This window comes from Sander vitreus, chromosome 17 (genome assembly GCF_031162955.1).
Source record: "Sander vitreus isolate 19-12246 chromosome 17, sanVit1, whole genome shotgun sequence".
NCBI classification, from domain to species: domain Eukaryota; kingdom Metazoa; phylum Chordata; class Actinopteri; order Perciformes; family Percidae; genus Sander; species Sander vitreus.
In genome coordinates, this window is record NC_135871.1 from 8,207,257 (window position 1) to 8,224,480 (window position 17,224).

A 17,224-nucleotide genomic window follows, 5' to 3' on the forward strand; every position below is an offset into this window, starting at 1 on the left:
TCTTTTGTGTATCAGATGTTTTACACAAGCGATAAATAATGTCCACGTGCACAGACAGTTCACTATAGCACCGCCCATGCACACAGGCGGGCGCCACCCCGGGCACGAACCAGCTGGACGACGAACACCGACGGCACCGTCCCCACAAACCATTCCCCCCAATAAACTGTATGTACACTTACAAAGCTCTCAATGCTTCAGCCAACATGCAGGGACCCTCACCACGCCACGGTGGAAGTGCGGCGCCACTCCGACCCCCCATCAGCGGCACAGAAACGGAAACCTTTGGGCTAAAACTGGTCACATTCGTTGTTGTTCGGACAGACCTGCCCCCACTGCTAAAAAAAAAAAAAACTCCTAAAGGAAACACTGGTGGGTGATAACCTGGAAGCAGCTGTGGTGAATCGACGTTACATGTTCAAACCTGGTCTTGGCCTAAAGCCAGACTAAAATAGTCCAAAAGTTCTTGTTTACTTATGAACTTCACACATCCCCCTCCTCACGGTCTGTTGCTAGAAATGATGAATCTCCTCATTCTTTGTTCTATATTTTCTACCTGTATCAGTTTTGAATCATCTTTTTCCTCCTGTATTATTACTCATGGTGTCTTTGCTTTGGATTTCACCTTTGGGATTCATTTTTGGTGTCACCTCCTTTGCTTTGACTCACAAACTCCGTGAACACCCGTTATATGCACCTATTGCTGTCTTTGGCCACTTTTTAAATGCACCAACTTTGGTTTGGACATGAATATTTTAGAGATCTTAGCATGCAGCTAAAGAGACTGACTTAGTAAGAAAAATGTTGTTTGTACATTCCTAATGTTATTATCTCAGTGTAGCAAACCTAACCGGGTTTATCTGTGAAACTATTCCAGGTCAGTGCCCACATTTGAAACTGCCGTGCAGGGATTCATTGGCAGTACAAACTTATCTTATCTGCCACTGCTTTCACTCCCAAAGAAAACTTTTCTCTAATTTTCTAAACCAAACTGATGATTAATTTGTCTGACAGCAAACTAAACGGCAAACCCAAGGTTTAGTTTACTTTGGAGCTTCTTTTGAGTCTCTGCTACCGTTTCCCCTTCACTGCTTTCCAAATGAAGAATACAAATAGTTAAGGTCAGTGTTCTGTTTCTACTCTTGTTTAAAAGATGTAAAACTAAAATAACCCTCTCATCAAACACCCGGGTACTGGAGATGATTGAGGAGTTGGAGGAGCTCAACATGGAATTTGAGAATGTCGTTAAAAGCCAAAGAGTCTCTCTCTCATCCTGTCAAGTGTTTCTGCCTCCAGCTGTATCCCAACAAGGCCTAATATGTTTGCTATTCCACCTCTATCTGCCCCCCACCCCACCACCCTATCTCCCTGACATCACATCCTGTCCCATTGCGCTTGACACCCATTAGACCAGTTACTAATTAGGCTGCTATTACATTCCCCATCTTGACGATCTATGGCAGTCCCAGCGGATGGCTCTGTGTGTGTTGTGGAATGAAGTAATGAGAAGCACAAGTTGTTTTTCGCAGGGGGTCTGTTGTTCTGTCGCCGTTCTATGACATCCTCATGACTAATGACTGGGCCCGGGGGACACGTTGCTCTCCTGACGCACACACTCGTAAAAGCAGACCTTCCACACTTACAGACCTACACAAAGCTTAAATGCAGGCGCTCTCCACATTGTAAACCCTCGTTTCCCATGATATTCCCTTTTTATAAGATGATCATTTTACCTTACACACTGCTAAGGTAATGGTGCTGGAGTTCGAGTGGTTTTATTAACACTGAGATGAAAGTCCTTCTCTAAACCTTTTGGGGAGTTGATTTTCCGCTTTATTCATCCCCCCCCAAGACCCTGACGGCAGGACAGGAAATAGTAAAACCGTTCTGAAAGCAGAGCATAGCGCTTCTCCATATCAGATACCTGATGTTCAAACAGTCATTTTCCTCACTTTGTACTGTAGTCGGAGTTCTCGTCCGTTTCTCCATTTCCCTCCCTCCTTTACTTCACTGCGAGTGTGTCAGAGTGAAACTGTGAAACCGCTGGCAGAGACTGACAGTTTCCATTCTGACTCAGTTGGCGGTGATGAGATTTGGAGGGAGGAACAGAGGGAGGTTAAAGAACAAAACAAAAAAGAAAGCTCAGCTCAGGGACGGATGAGGAGATGACTGTATTGGAGTGTGGGTGGTTTTAGATATGCACTGTGTATCAAAGTGCTAGAGGAATGCAGCCCTGTTGTATTTTGGATTGAAATGTTGATTATACGTGATTCTTATGGGTAATACGCTCACTGTCCTGCTGAGAGACTGTACACTAAACACAGCATGAAGCTGGAGCTAGCAGGTGCTTAGCTTAGCTGAGGCTATGTTTAGACAGAAACGATCTGAAGAGAAAACGCAAAAGTGGCGTTGCGTTCTCACTTTTTATTCCGCGTTCAGACGAGCGTTTTGGGGGGGAAATCTGCGTGCATATGGTGACACAAAATGTGCAATTCGACGTAGTATGCACCGCAGTATGCCACGCGCCTGCGTAGAACCTTCCTTCTACTTCTCTCCCTAGTAGCGCGAAGCGAAACGACAAAAGCTGACAGACGAGGAGGTGGAGTGTTTGCTCCAAACAATGCACACACACGGCACACACACGCAGCACAGACACACACACACACACACACACACACACACACACACACACACACACACACACCACACGGCACACCACACACACACACACACACACACACACACACACGGCACACACACACACACACACACACACACACACACACACCACACGGCACACACACACACACACACACCACACGGCACACGACACACACACACACACACACACACGACGGCACACACACGGCACACACACGGCACACAGCACACACACAGCACACACACACCACACGGCACACACACACACACACACCACACGGCGCACACACACACACACATACACACTCGCACAGTGCGTTTTTACCCTTTAGACGGGAACGCAAAGGTGGAGCGTTTTTAAGATTTCCACTCTGGAGGGTGGTTTCACTTTTTTTGCATTTTTTAAGCCCCAAAAACGCCGTCGCCGTCTACACGAAAGGCACATCTGATCAAATATTTTTACGTTTTCACCCGCGAGCGTATTCGTGTAAGTAGGGCCCTGGAACTGAGAGGGGTGACATCACATAACTCCAAGTAAAACCACAACTTCTTTGTACAGTTGTGAATGGATTAAACAAACAAGATGTAACATTCATTCGTGATCTTTAGAAGTGCTGGTACTGTAGGTGGACTTTTTCAACTTTGGACAGAGCCAGGGTTAGCTCTTCATCCTACTTTCAGTCTTTATGCTAAGCTAAGCTGCTCATCTGCGGTCTCTGTCCTTATATTTAGTGTACAGTCAAAAGAGTGGTATCGATCTTCTCATCACTCTCAGCAAGAAAGGTAATAGGCATAATTCTCAAAATGTATAACTGTTCCTGTAACGTAAATATATTAAAAAAAATCCACACAAACAAATCCTGCTCCTCCTGTAAATAATTAGATTTTGTTTTTTTAGGGCAACCTTTAGCTCACTTGGTAGAGCGTGCGCCCCTTGTAGGCGGAGTCTGACGCTCTGTGAAAGGTTGATAAGGGAAAAGCTGTGTTTGACTGTGTGTGTGTGTGTGTGTGTGTGTGTGTGTGTGTGTGTGTGTGTGTGTGTGTGTGTTTAGTGACAGTGGTCATGTGAAGCTTCACCCCAGTCTGTTCCTGCTGCTGCTCGTGCTCAGTCGACTCTACCCTTCTCCCATGGATGGATCATCTTCACCTCTGGGTCTCGCTCCTTTCATGCCCTTCATCATTAGGTGGGTCTCAGTCCACACACACACACACACACACACTCTTACAATTATACAATCAGGCTCGGCTGTGGCTCATCTACACATTCTGCGTGTCCCCTTTTTTTTTCATCTAGCTGTCACACATCCAGGTAGCGATGTGGCCTGGGCGGGGGTGGGAGGGAGCCTGGCCGCTCTTAAAGCATTGCAGCGTGCAGAACGGCTGTAGCAATGTGCACAACCGCTGGCAACAAAACAACGTGCTGGAGAGCCCAAGAGCCTAGGCATTCATCTAACGTGTTTGTGTACGATTAATTTCATAATTTGCATGTAGGGTAGACAGCAATCAGTTTTTGGCGGATGATGACTTCTGGCACGACACCGGTAGCCCACTGCGAAGACATGCTTGGGCTCTCTATTCCGTCTAGGGATGTAGCATCTCCCCGCCCCCGCTGCTGTACTACGCATGCGGGAGACTCGCATACCCACAGAGATTCCTTGATTTATAGTTAGATTATAGACAGTCTTCATACAGTGTACACACACTGGATACACACTGGTACTATGCATCTGTCAAATCACTCCCCTCCATCGTAAAAGAGTTGGAAGTGTCCTTAAACAAGAATTTCCACTCCTAACTGCTCCAAGAGCCCCAGCAGAGCTGCTCAATGAGCAGCGGAGCAAAATGCAGCATGACCATGGGATGCAGAGGTGTCAAGGAACGAAGTACAAATACTTCGTTACCTTACTTAAGTAGAAATTTTGGGTATCTATACTTTACTGGAGTAATTATTTTACAGCAGACTTTTTACTTCTACTCCTTACATTTTCACGCAATCATCTATACTTTCTACTCCTTACGTTTAAAATAAATAAATAAAATCATTTACTCGTTACTCCTATTTCAGTTCGGCTCGTTTTCATTCCGGCTTGTCATCGTTAAAAAAAAACCCACCAAAAATCCCCAAAACCTATCCAGATAAATCGCGCCATCCGGATAGAGTGAATTTGATTGTGGTTGGATGAGAAGTATAAATGTATATACCATTCCGACACCCTATTGGTTTGTACGCGTCAAAAAAGTCCCGTCACACTCCAGCAAGGAAACGGCAGACGTATGTAGCCTAGTACCATAGACAGTATATCATCTAGTACGAAGATGTCCGTGGCAGAGACTCAAGAGAACTCGAGCGAAATGTCCCAACCAAGCACCAGCGAGGAGGTCGGTAGCCAGGAAGACCAGCCAACCCTTCTACATCCCTGTCCGTCCCTGGAAGAATTTTTCGAAATGGTTGGATGCAAAAACAACTCCTTTCGAATGCGCTGCAAGCTCTGCGCACCCAAATACCACGAGCTAATTGTTTCCAAAACTTGCCGTCTAATTTGAAAAAAGCATATTGATATTATTTTTTTTCCCCTTGCATTACTTTTATTTTTATACTTTAAGTAGTTTTGAAACCAGTACTTTTATACTTTTACTTGAGCAAAAAGCTTGAGTTGATACTTCAACTTCTACAGAAGTCTTTTTAAACCCTAGTATCTACAGTATACTTCTACCTGAGTAATGAATGTGAATACTTTTGACACCTCTGATGGGGTGTAATGCTCTCCCTTGTGTCATCACTATCAATGAGAATGTGTCGCCAGTCAGCTCCAACGCTCATATAAAGGTTGAAAAGCAACATTAGCATTTTATCAAATCCAAGAGGGTCACAGACCTGCTCTCTCAGCCGTGAAAAGCCTTTCGAACAATGTTTCTCTGAACCAAAACTCCTTCTATGTATAGACAAAGACAAAACACCTGCAGACTAAACATTGTGTGTGTGTGTGTGTGTGTGTGTGTGTATGTCTTTTGTGTGGTTTGTTTGCACAGGTGCCTCTGCATCTTTTCTATGAACTTGTGTCTCAGATCATTTCTTTACTGTAAATCCAGCTTATATGAAATTGGCCAAACATGAAAAGGTTTTTGTCCGTGTTGGTCTGATTTTTATGTTTCTGCAATAATAAGACAAAACACCTCCGTAGTCTGAGTTGGTCTCTCTCCAGCGAGTTTCTGTATTGTTGCTTGTACCGTCTTGTGTGGCAGCGGTTCATTAGATTGTGACTAGTTTTTATCTGGACTCCACTCACTGTTTACTGGGAAGTAAAAACCTTACAGGTGAATGGGGTAACTGTGGTTACAGCCTGCATGCTTTACATTCCTGAAATGTCGAAGTCTACAAATATTATTGGTACATGTTCATCTGCTGCACCTGATAATAGAACTGAAGCCTGACGCTTGGGGTGATAAAAACAGCAAGCAAAACCCTTTTCAGTGTGTTCACGTGGGTTTTAAGAAGGTCTTGAGAAAATGTGGACCTATCCTTTAACACCGTCCTCTCCCTTAAAATAACTAACAAAATAGTCTTGTTTATTAAAATCACACAAAATAATAATAAATAAAAGACATTATGCCGCAACAGCAAACTGTTACTGTAACCACAGCTGTTTTTCCCTGCTCAAATGTAAAGCGTCCCAATAGAACCATGCTCTAATATATCCATGAGTAACCGCTTATGATGCTGTTAATTAAAACTGGGGACGTTTTATTCTTATTTTTCCTAATCACAAAGTTTGGCTAGACAGAGGTGACAAATGGAAAGGAAAGTGGGATCACAGAGGGCCTTTTAAACATGAACCATTTGGAGCTGCGAATGTGCAACGTTTCCAAAAGAACTCATCTGTTCTTCAAAATCAGTTCCTCCTAGTCACCGATGGACACGTTTACCAGACTTTTTTTATTTTTTTATTTGAGCGAATCAGTCGTTTAGTGGAGTCTTTAAGTAGCTCCTTTAAGAACCCATCTATTGTGAACACAGTAAACTGCTCGATAGCTCGAGTGCTGACTTGCTGGCTGTCAGAGAAGGTATGCCGCACACACATCCACCCAAATGAAGCCCACATGTTGGAAATGTTAAATATAGCCCGGCTCTAACTTCTTTGGCTCCAGCCGTGTTTCTCTTCACCAAGCCCCCCCCGACTCATCTTCCCCAGGCGTGTGCGGACGTGTCTGCATGAGGTCAACGGCTGTCACACCGCCCCCCACCCCACCCACCCCCCTCTTCCTCCCTCTCGTCGTCACATGATCTGACCCGCCACCTCCAGGGATCAGATGTAGCTTGGCTCCTCTTCTGTTGACAGGACGGCGCATCATGCCTAATAATTCTTCCCCTTTACCCATCGATCACACCACACATCATTTTTTATCTATCTACCCTCAAACAACCCCCGCAAGATTTTTGACATTCCTTTTTTTGCTGCCTGGCCTTTGCAATGCGTCACACCTGCCTGGATAATGATGACGTCTATGAGTGACGAGATGGATGAGAATGACGACAAAGAAGGGGAGGATGATGACCAGCAGACACATTTTTTTTCATATAATAGATGGCTGAAGTTCGTCTTAACCCCCTTCCAATGTCTCTCTTTCAGCTTCTTTCTTTCCCCTCTTCTTCATTCTCTCTCTGGCTTCATGCTAAAGCCTCAGAGTCCTGATATAATGATTTATGCCTTGTGATATTCAGTCCGGGCATCTCTCCTCGCCCTCCCTGCCCCACTTCCTTCCTTTCTCGTCCTCACTGACTCATATCTCATTTCTTTTGAAAGGGCACAGTAATGCCCTAAACCATGTGAGGCTTCATAAAAGGGCCACCGTCATTTCCTTCCCAACATATGATGCGGTATATTTTCCCTCAGTGCTCATGTTATTGTCATCTTGTTGGTTTGCATGGACAGTGGACAGTACATTTCTTTTTTTAATCTTTTTGTTCCACGATCAAATTTCCGAATGTAAACTGATACAGTACCTTGTCTGGCAATCTGGGCCCACCAACATTTAGAATTACTAACAGTAGGTCAGCTTTGGTGCGGTATTATTACTTTGTAGATACTTTTGTTTTGTTCAGTTTAAGGTATTGTCGCCCTTAAGTTGTATTTATGTTTTATTCAAATGACTGTGAAAGAAGTTAATACCTCAAAGCGGCACCTTGCGAGTGTTAACATTTTTAATCATTTATCACTTTTTAAACACTAAACCACTATGTGTATTTTTTTTTTTTTTATGGAATTACAGCAGTGCTCGGAGGTTACTAAGTACATTTACTCAAGTACTGTACTTAAGTGCAATTTACTTCCCTACATTTTTATTTTGTGTTCTATTGGGTGTCTAGATGTGTACGCTTTCATACATTTTGGGCGGGATGCTTGTCAGGTGAAGAAATGCAAATGTTTGTTTGTCACAGTCTTTTTTGTTATACTACCACTGTGGGCGCCAAAGCCATTCAACAAAACATTCATTGTTCTACAGATAGTGGTTTGATCGTAAACGGAACAATTCAAAGTCAGACAAAGTAAAAGAACGATTGTGTTTAGACAGCTACGTCGTGTCCATATAATTGAATGAAGCAAAAATGATTTTAATGATGTCACCACTTATGTCACCACTTCCCTTCGTCTTCAGTGACTTTTGTTGCTTGGACTTATTTAGCGAACATGCTACAGTCTCTGCGGTGGAAATTATTCTCCCAGTTCTGCAAAATGAGGCCCAGATGACTCTCTCCATGCCAGTCAGCAGTCTGCCTCTGACCCCACAGGGGACGGCCCTGTTTCTAAAATTACACCCTTCCAAACTGTCATTTCCTTTTGCAAAAGTGTTTCAATGGGACAAATTAGCACAGATAGTTAACATATGGGCCCCAAGTGGGGGCTGGGAGGGGTGGAAAGTAAGGAATGTATTTATAGATGTAGGTCATTAGGGGGGTGGGTGTGTGTGTGTGTCTGTCTGTCTGTCTGTGTGTGTGTGTGTGTGTGTGTGTGTGTGTGTGTGTGTGTGTGTGTGTGTGTGTGTGTGTGTGAGAGAGACGTTTTTGCTCATAAATTCACATGTACAGGCGTGTGGAGCTCAGGAATGCAAACTGTGTTTGATTCAGGGTCTTGGGTTGTACGTCTGGCAATAGGTGTGTGTGTGTGTGTGTGTGTGTGAGAGGCATGCTCACAGCAGGTGGAAGAGCATTTGTTGACAGTTGACTTGTTGCTCCAAACAGTCATTTCTTTGTTGAAGTCCATATAGATTTCAAGTCTCGTGGCTTTTCCCGTCTCTGACAGCAGTGGATTTGTTGACAAAATATTTTCTGTGCATACAGAAAATAAAAATGAACATGTAAAAAATAATTAGCAGTTTGGGCTTTGCAGTTTCTCTTCCTTCGCCCAGATTGTAATGTTTGAGTCTTCTAACATATCTCACCCTCTCTCATACCAAAATCAGAAAAGCAAGCTTCCTTTTCATCCCTGCATATGGTATGTTGAAGTGATGGATCCAAGTTTCTCTGGAACCTTCTGCTGAATTTCCCACAGTGGAGCTGAGCTGCTTGTTTGGCCTCTACAGCCAGCTTTAATGTCATCACAGACCTCGTCCTTCTTGACTCTTGGTTCTGTATGCGTGTATTATATGTGTAAGTAAGTGTATGCTTGACTGTGCCCCCATGTGACTGTAATATGTTTTCAAAGCTCATTGAATACATTTGTTGCACAAAATTGAGGCTGCCAGACAGTGCATATTCCCTATCTGTACAGAATGTTCGTTCATGCTGTGCACAGCCTAAAGGCCACACAAGCATTATGTTGGGCATCAATATGTGACAGCATCTGTTCTTTAGGTGTTTTTCCCCTGCATGCCTTTTTGATGTGTGATTCTCATAGGCAGCCAAATTAGATGTGTAATGAGCAGAATGAAACGAATAAATCAACAATCGTTTTCTTCCCAGATCATGTTCTTGTAGCTCACTTAAAAACTATTTTTGTCCATTGAACTACAGAATAGTTTGGTGGTGTTTCTGACATAATCTGGGGAAGACTGTTCAGCTACTGTTCTTGCAGCACCTCAGGAGCTGTGCTGCTGAAAGTACAGCTGCTACAGTGACCGCCATAACGAAGGTCAGGTTATTTAAGAAATACACTGCAGTGAACTGTTAGTTTGCAGATCCAAAGACAATCCTGTGCTCCTCGGATGGTGCCATTTCCCGAGTTGGGAAGTCGTTCTTCTGACTTTGGTGTGTTCATGAGCTTTAAAGGTGCCGTAGGTAGGATTGCGAAGATCCAGGACTTAGTCAAAAAATGGGATCATCGACAACTTCTCAGTCCCTCCCCCCCCTTTCCACTAAAGCCCAAAACGGTCTCCTAAGCACCTCCCCCCACAAGGGAGAATGAATGCGTGTGCATGAGCAGTGATTGACACGTAGTTAGACACCCCCCCTGGCCCTGATTGGTGCACCTGAAGAGGGAGCTGTGGATTTTTGCAAATCCCACTACAGGCTGTAGGTCAGGGGTGTCATACTCAATTTCACTAAGGGCCACACTGGAAAAAGAGAATCACATCAAGTAAAATATCTTTGACCCAATTATTACATGTCTCATATAGTCTTCTCACTTACAGTTTGGTCCACATAAAGCCCTGAAAAAGTGAGTTCAGCTTTGAGTGTCGCGTAATTGCAAGTTGAAAAACAGTTTCCCATGTTTTTGGTTTGGCGCACAACTAGGTGGGCCAAAATGTATTGTGAACCTAAATTGATAGGCGGGCCTGATCAGAATGTGCGAGGGGCCGGATTTGGCCCGCGGGCCTTGAGTTTGACACATAGGTGGTGCCAGAAGAGCCAGATATTTTTTTGTTAAATGACCTGCTTCATGTAGTTCTACTGGAACATAGGGTCAGTTTCAGCAAACATGACAGAAAGTTAGTTTTATAAGTCTTTCCTACTGCACCTTTAAGTCGTACTGTGGAAAAAAACATGGATGCTACAAAGAAGATGTGTTGTTGTTTTTTCTCCGAGCATTTAAGCACTACCTTTTTTTCATTGTTTATTTCAAGTTTGAAACGTAGTATTAGTGGTTTTGTCCCAGAATTCCCAAACGAGCACTAAAATATTGCTTTACCTGACTTGTTATCAGGGCTAATGCTATAAATAAAGTTTCCGATTTAATCTAGGTCGCTCTTTGTGGACAGCAACTAACGCTCACAACCTAATACCATATTACAAATTACATGTGAGCAAAGAATATGCAATATATATGCAATACGTGAACTAAAAAAACTTTTCTTGCCATGAACCCGACATTTACTTTAGCCTGCCATTTTACTGCATAATGTGACGGCAACTCGCCAAGTCATTTACCAAACGTGTCGCTGACTTTCCGAGTTGTTGTTTCTGACTTGATTCACATTCATTTTTTTGCCCAGTCGGGAGGTCAATTTTCCAACACCTCGTGAATGCAGCATAGCTCATTCTCTCCGCTCCTCCTCTCATCTCATTCAGGTCTTGGTCATGTCCTTCCCTCGGGTCAGCTATGGCAGTGTTATGACATTGGATAAGGAAAGACTATCAGCTTGTAAACAAGGTTAATTTTAGCCTGCACTCAGGGTAACTGGCCACATTCACCATCAGCAGTGGATACTGTAAACGGCCATGTGTGTGTGTTTGTATGTGAGAAAGAAAATGAGGGAGAGAGATATCTGTGGTCAAAACCAACATTGAATAGATTATTTCCTCGCTAGATGATTTTTGTCAAATTTTTTTGATTTTGAGTGTGTCGGCCATCTGCTGGCCTGGGAGCTGTTTAGGTTCTGATCTTTTTGGCCTTCGCAATAGCAGAGAGAGACAAAAAGAGGGAGGAAGATGGAAATGTTACATAACGTACGCATAAAAATAACGACCAACTGTCCAAATGGAATTAGTCATTTTGTCATTTGTCCATTACGTAATGTGGCTGGAGTACAAAGTAATAATGATAATACTCACAGTAATTTTAAACACACCGTAAAGTTATTTTTCATAACAGTTACAGCTGTGAAATAAATGAAACCCAACAGTTACAGCAACAACCCATGACCTGTGAAAATTAGAAATATTGCAACTTCCTCCATATGCCATGTTACATACAATACAAGACTAAATGATTATGATAATAACGCAATTTTCCATGACACTAATGCTTGTGTGTGTGTGTGTGTGTATGTGTGTGTGTGTGTCTTCTGCAGATGCGGCCACTCGGCAGTGTATCGGACCAGAGAAATGGCGGCTCGGGCCCTCGTCCCCTTTGTGCTGGTCACCCAGGTCCCATCCACCGTCAACGCGTTACTGCAGGAGCTCCCTGCAGCGCCCGGACCCAAAATCCAACACAACCACATCCACGGGACTCTGCTGCAGGTCTGCACCCACGCACACGTCAACATAAACCAATACACTCGTATATACATAACATATGCCATAACATTTCAGTGGGGGCTGTAATCACAAGTCCTTTAAATGACCACAAGTGTTTATTTAGTGATGGAAGGCTCAGGTGGAATCAGACCCTGATTGTCGCTGCAGGATTCTAAAGTATGTTAAACACACACACACACACACACACCAGCATTAGTGTCATGGAAAATTGCGTTGTTATCAAAATAATAAAAAAAATTTTTGTCCGTGTAATCGGGGTTTTCTTGACAGGATTTAGGAAGACAGGATGTTGTCTGTCAGTCATAGTTAGCGATGGCGTTGTATTGGTCTGCATTCTAGAGAGTAGAGTCCGAGGTCATTCTAATGTTCTGCACACCTCATGTGTGTAAATAGGAAGGACAAAAATACCTCTTTATCAATGACGTCAACAGTAAGCATACTACCAACATTATTATGATACAAAGGGGGTTGAATATTGGCAAAGTATCCCTTTTAAGAAAACAAACTCGGTGTACAGTGGTGAAATTGGGTGTAGCTATTAAAATATGAAGAGATGGGCGCCCAGATAGCGCAGTTTGGTAGAGCAGGCGCCCATATATAGAGGTTTACTCCTCGACGCGGCGGTGCGGGGTTCGACTCCGACCTGCGGCCCTTTGCTGCACGTCATTCCCCCCTCTCGCTCTCTCCCCTTTCATGTCTTCATCTGTCCTGTGAAAAATAAAGGCCGAAAATGAAAAAAGTATGACGAGATGCATGTCACATATATGTTATTACACGCTACCGTATGTTACGCATCAGTTGCTTGTTTATAAGATGATAAACCCATATCTGGAACTGACAAAAGCAGCCTTGTACTGTATTTGCAGTTACAACCATTCTTAGGATCGAATGTCTCAGTGTATTAATGAGTTTAGAATCCTTTAATTCAAGTTGAAACATGAACCTCTTCACAGCTGGACTGGAGAGGTTTTCACTCAACAAAGAGAAAACATAAAAATGCAATTACCAAAGCGGTTATCAAAACATGTGTATGTGCACACCCACACAGAGATGATAGATATGGAGCATCAAGCCTCGGCACACACACACACACACACACACACACACACACACACAGCCTGTCAGTCCCACACACCCAGTTTCCACACAGAGCCTGTCCAGACAAGGCGGTTATCGCAGGGTAAATACCAGTGTTTAGTTCTGTCATCACACTCTGACAAACACAACCAAACAGTCTGCCGGTAATATCAACACACGCAGAAGAAAAAGGGGGCGGGAGTTTCCCCAGCCTTTTATTGAACACCACTGATGGGGTCGGTGTGGGAGCAGGGGGTGTGGAGCGGTAAGAACCGGGCCGAAGGGTCAACACACAGACTGAAAACGGCACCGTTTTCCTCATCACTTATGGTTTGATAGCGGTCTGGACTGCAGGGAGGTCCTGTAGGCAAAGGGTGGCGAGGAGGAGGATGAGGAGGATGAGGAGGAGGGGAGGTGGGCCTCTTAAAGGCTTAGGGGAGATTTCAGGAGGAGAGTGGATTTTAGTTTGCTTTCCTGTCATGGCCGCCATGTGTGGAGCTTCCCCAGATGTCTGCTGATCTGTTTCTGCATTTGTGTCTTCAGCGCCATCTCTCTCTCTCTCATATATATATATATATATATATATATATATATATATATATATATATATATATATATATATTTATTTCCCCTCTGTGTTTCTCTGCTTCCTGTCTCTCCTTTTTAAAATGTCCTTGGCGTCTTTTCTTCCTGTCTGTCCATCCTGCTGTCTGTTTCTCTGTGCCTCTCCCATTCCCATACAAAGGGGGCGATCACATTGTGTGCGGCCCCTGTGTAATTTAGTCCTATGTATTGACTGTTGTGTCATGAGGTAGCTTCTTTGTCCTGTGTCGCGTTCTTTGTGTCTCATCGTCACCATTTCTATGTCTCGTCATGTGTGTACTGTATCATCAGCTACCTGTTTTCTTGTCACTTTGTTATACAGCAAATTGTATACACCTGCAGTATTAAAAGTAAACCCCCCGCCATTAGAATGACAACAACACACATCCACACTCTCAGGACAGGAGTGGTGCTGTTCTATTATCGGGCACATCCTTTAGAGAATCTTTGTAGTTTGTAACTTGTATACATGTAAATGCACACATGAGGTAGCTTTGGCATTACAGCAGAAAGATTACAGAGACTCTTTGTGCTTAGCTGTGTTTGGTGGAAATGGGTGCTTAGGAACGGCTCATTTATGCTCTCCCCCCCCCAATTTGGCAGTTTTACATGTGCCAATTTCAAGACCCGTTTCTAGCTCTTCTCTTCACTAATTCACACTTTGAGATTTTACCCATCCAGAAGAGAGAGAGTTAAGATGTCGAGTATGTCGCACCCACACAGACACGAACATGTCCGCATGGGTTATAGCACAGCTTATGCTGCAGCCCTTCCTTGGCCATTTCATTTCCTTTTTCCTTCTACCAGAAACACGCCAGCCCATCATACCTCACACACTGTGTGTGCAGCTTCACTGGATCTATGAATACAACTCTTCTGCTGCACCATATAAGAAATAGCTCACCTCAACACATGTACACATCACTCTTATTACATTTTTCTACATGTCTGTATATTAAAGTTATCAGTTGTTCTATTAATTTGGCTTGTTTCTATTTGCTGCATTATTTTCCGACCAATGGTATTGTGTTAATGGTAATCTATATTCAAAGTATTGGAATATTTTTCAAATAATATAAAACTCTGAGGAATAAAGTACTGTATCCCAGACAAAATAAGTTGAGTGTCCCCCATTTATTACCATGATACTGTGGTGTAATGGAAAACCTCTAGCGGGACACAAACTCATGCCTCTCTGTTTCTTCTTTTTCTGAAAAGCAGGGAATTTCACCGTGACGGTCTAAGGGTGCGTTCAGACCAAACAAAGCGATTCAACGATTCGCTGCAGGGTTGTGGTGGTGCGGTGCTGGGAGTGTCACATATAAACACGTATATATATTTCACAGTTGTTTTCCGTGAGATTGTTTATAGATCTCGGCATTTTCGAGCGCACTTGAAGGCAGCTTCATTTCACAGAGAAAGAGGAAAAGAAAAGAGACGGAGGGACTCTGAATTTGTGCTGGAGCTTGTTGCAGGAAACGGTCAGCGTTTGCAGAAACTCCTGGCCACTTAAGTGCTTGTGTTTCGTTTTTTTACCCTCCGTGTTTTAAAACTTTCTTGTGGCAGCGATGTTTCCTGTTAACTGTACAGGACTCTCCCACCGCCTCAAAATGGAATGTCATGTCTGACAGCCGGTTACCTGATAAGCCAGCGCAGGGTGATGTTGGGTTGCGTTTCTCCAAAAGTGAATCGGTTTAGAACTTTTTGCTTCAGAAAGCTGCGTTTATTTCCGGCTCCCCCCTGAGGCACCCCCCCTCACCCCCCGCTGCAGCCTTAACGCACTACCCACATTCAAAATGTAAGAAAAAGACCTGTTTTCACCGGACCATCAACTGTATATAAATACAGTGCTCAGCATAAGTGAATACACCCATGCTAAAGTTGACTAAAAAGAGGAATAAAAAAAATCATCTTTTGGAAATTGATCTTAATGCCTTAATAAAAAAAAAAAGAGGAAAAAAATCCATCCTTTAAGGTCACCAATTTTCTTTGTGAATGAATAATGTATCGTAAATAAATAAATGTTCTTCCTTAAAATACAGGAGGCATCCCCTTCACCATACCTAGAGATTGGCATGGTTATTTCAGTTAAACTAATAGCTGGTTTGATTTATATTGAGAGATGATTTTATGGAAAGTACCCCATGCCAATCTCTAGGTATGGTGAAGGGGATGTGATGATGGGGGGCTATTTTAATTCCAAAGGCCAAGGGAACTTTATCAGGATGCATAGTATCCTGGATCCATGAAATAACTGGCCTTTAAAAATCAAAATCTGCCTGCTTCGATACGATGCATTATTCATTCACAAAGAAAATTGGTGTCCTTAAAGGTTGGATTTTTCCAATTTCTTTTAATTAAGGCATTAAGATCAATTTCCAAAAGATACTTTTTTATTCCTCTTTTTAGTCAACTTTAGCATGGGTGTATTCACTTATGCTGAGCACTTCACATGGAATAAAAACATTTGATCCAAGGGGTTTTCAGACTTAATGTAGTCCTGATAGTGTATATCTGTAGGGGCCATCTGTAACCAGGTTATAGATAGCAGGTGTGTAGGTAGGCGGGGGCATATATCTGCCTTCATCATCTCCGATGGATGCAGATATGTAAGGAGTGTCTAGATGTGGTGGGGGTTGGGGTAGGACTGTCATAGCATGAGCTGTAGAGTTGCAGGAGAAGTGGTCTAAACATAGTAAAGCGGAGATAGAGGCCTGCAGTGTACGTGTGGAGGGGAGCATCACACACAGAAACACTGATAGAGGAGATAGTGTGTGTGTGTGTGTGTGTGTGTGTGTAAAATATTTTGCTCTCACGTGTAAGATGGGAAGCTGAGATGGTTAAGCTTCTAAAGAAGTAACGGACAGAGAGAAAGGGAGTGTGTGTGTGTGTGTCTCTACAGTACGTGTATACCAGACACTGGCGGGGTGTTAATGCTGAGATGGTGAGGACATTGTGTTTATCCTTGGGAGATGCCTAATGTATGTTAATATACTTCACTGTGTGTGTTTGTGTGTAACGGGTAGCAGATGTTTTTGCTCGAGGAGAAATGACTTCCTCTGTTATTGTCTGTTAGTGGGCCAAGTGTGGAGCTGGGAACCATCACAGCTACTGAGGCAAGCTGTACCACTCTGCTGACTTTCTCACACACAAAATGAAGAGGTCTGATAACCAGAAAAGAAAAAGTTTCCATCCATTCTCCTTAATGAACTTATTCTACGTCATCGAGGATAGGAATTTAAGTTCTATGGATGAAGCTATTGTAAGATTTAGGTTTTTTTTAACTTCTTTTTGCCAGAAATATGGTTCATACATTTAAAACCAGCCTACAATATCTTTTTTCACTTTAATGTATGTTAAATTTGAGAACTATTGGTCTACTAAAGTGGTATTCAGGCACATGCTATGGTGTATGAGTTGTCACACTCGGCTGTGATGGTTTCCGCCTGCTGGCTCTAGTAAAGGCCTGGT

The 17,224-nt window shown here is 43.2% G+C and overlaps 1 protein-coding gene across 5 annotated transcripts in view; it reads left to right on the top strand.

Moving 5' to 3' along the window:
- The window catches only part of thada (THADA armadillo repeat containing), a 115,078-nt gene that overhangs the window by 42,367 nt on the left and 55,487 nt on the right, over positions 1-17,224 (top strand). For all 5 annotated transcript variants that reach the window (XM_078272792.1, XM_078272794.1, XM_078272796.1 and 2 more), the window contains exons 28-29: positions 3,714-3,845; positions 11,887-12,055. In XM_078272792.1, coding sequence (XP_078128918.1) covers positions 3,714-3,845; positions 11,887-12,055 — 301 coding nt within the window. The remainder of the gene's footprint in view (positions 1-3,713; positions 3,846-11,886; positions 12,056-17,224) is intronic.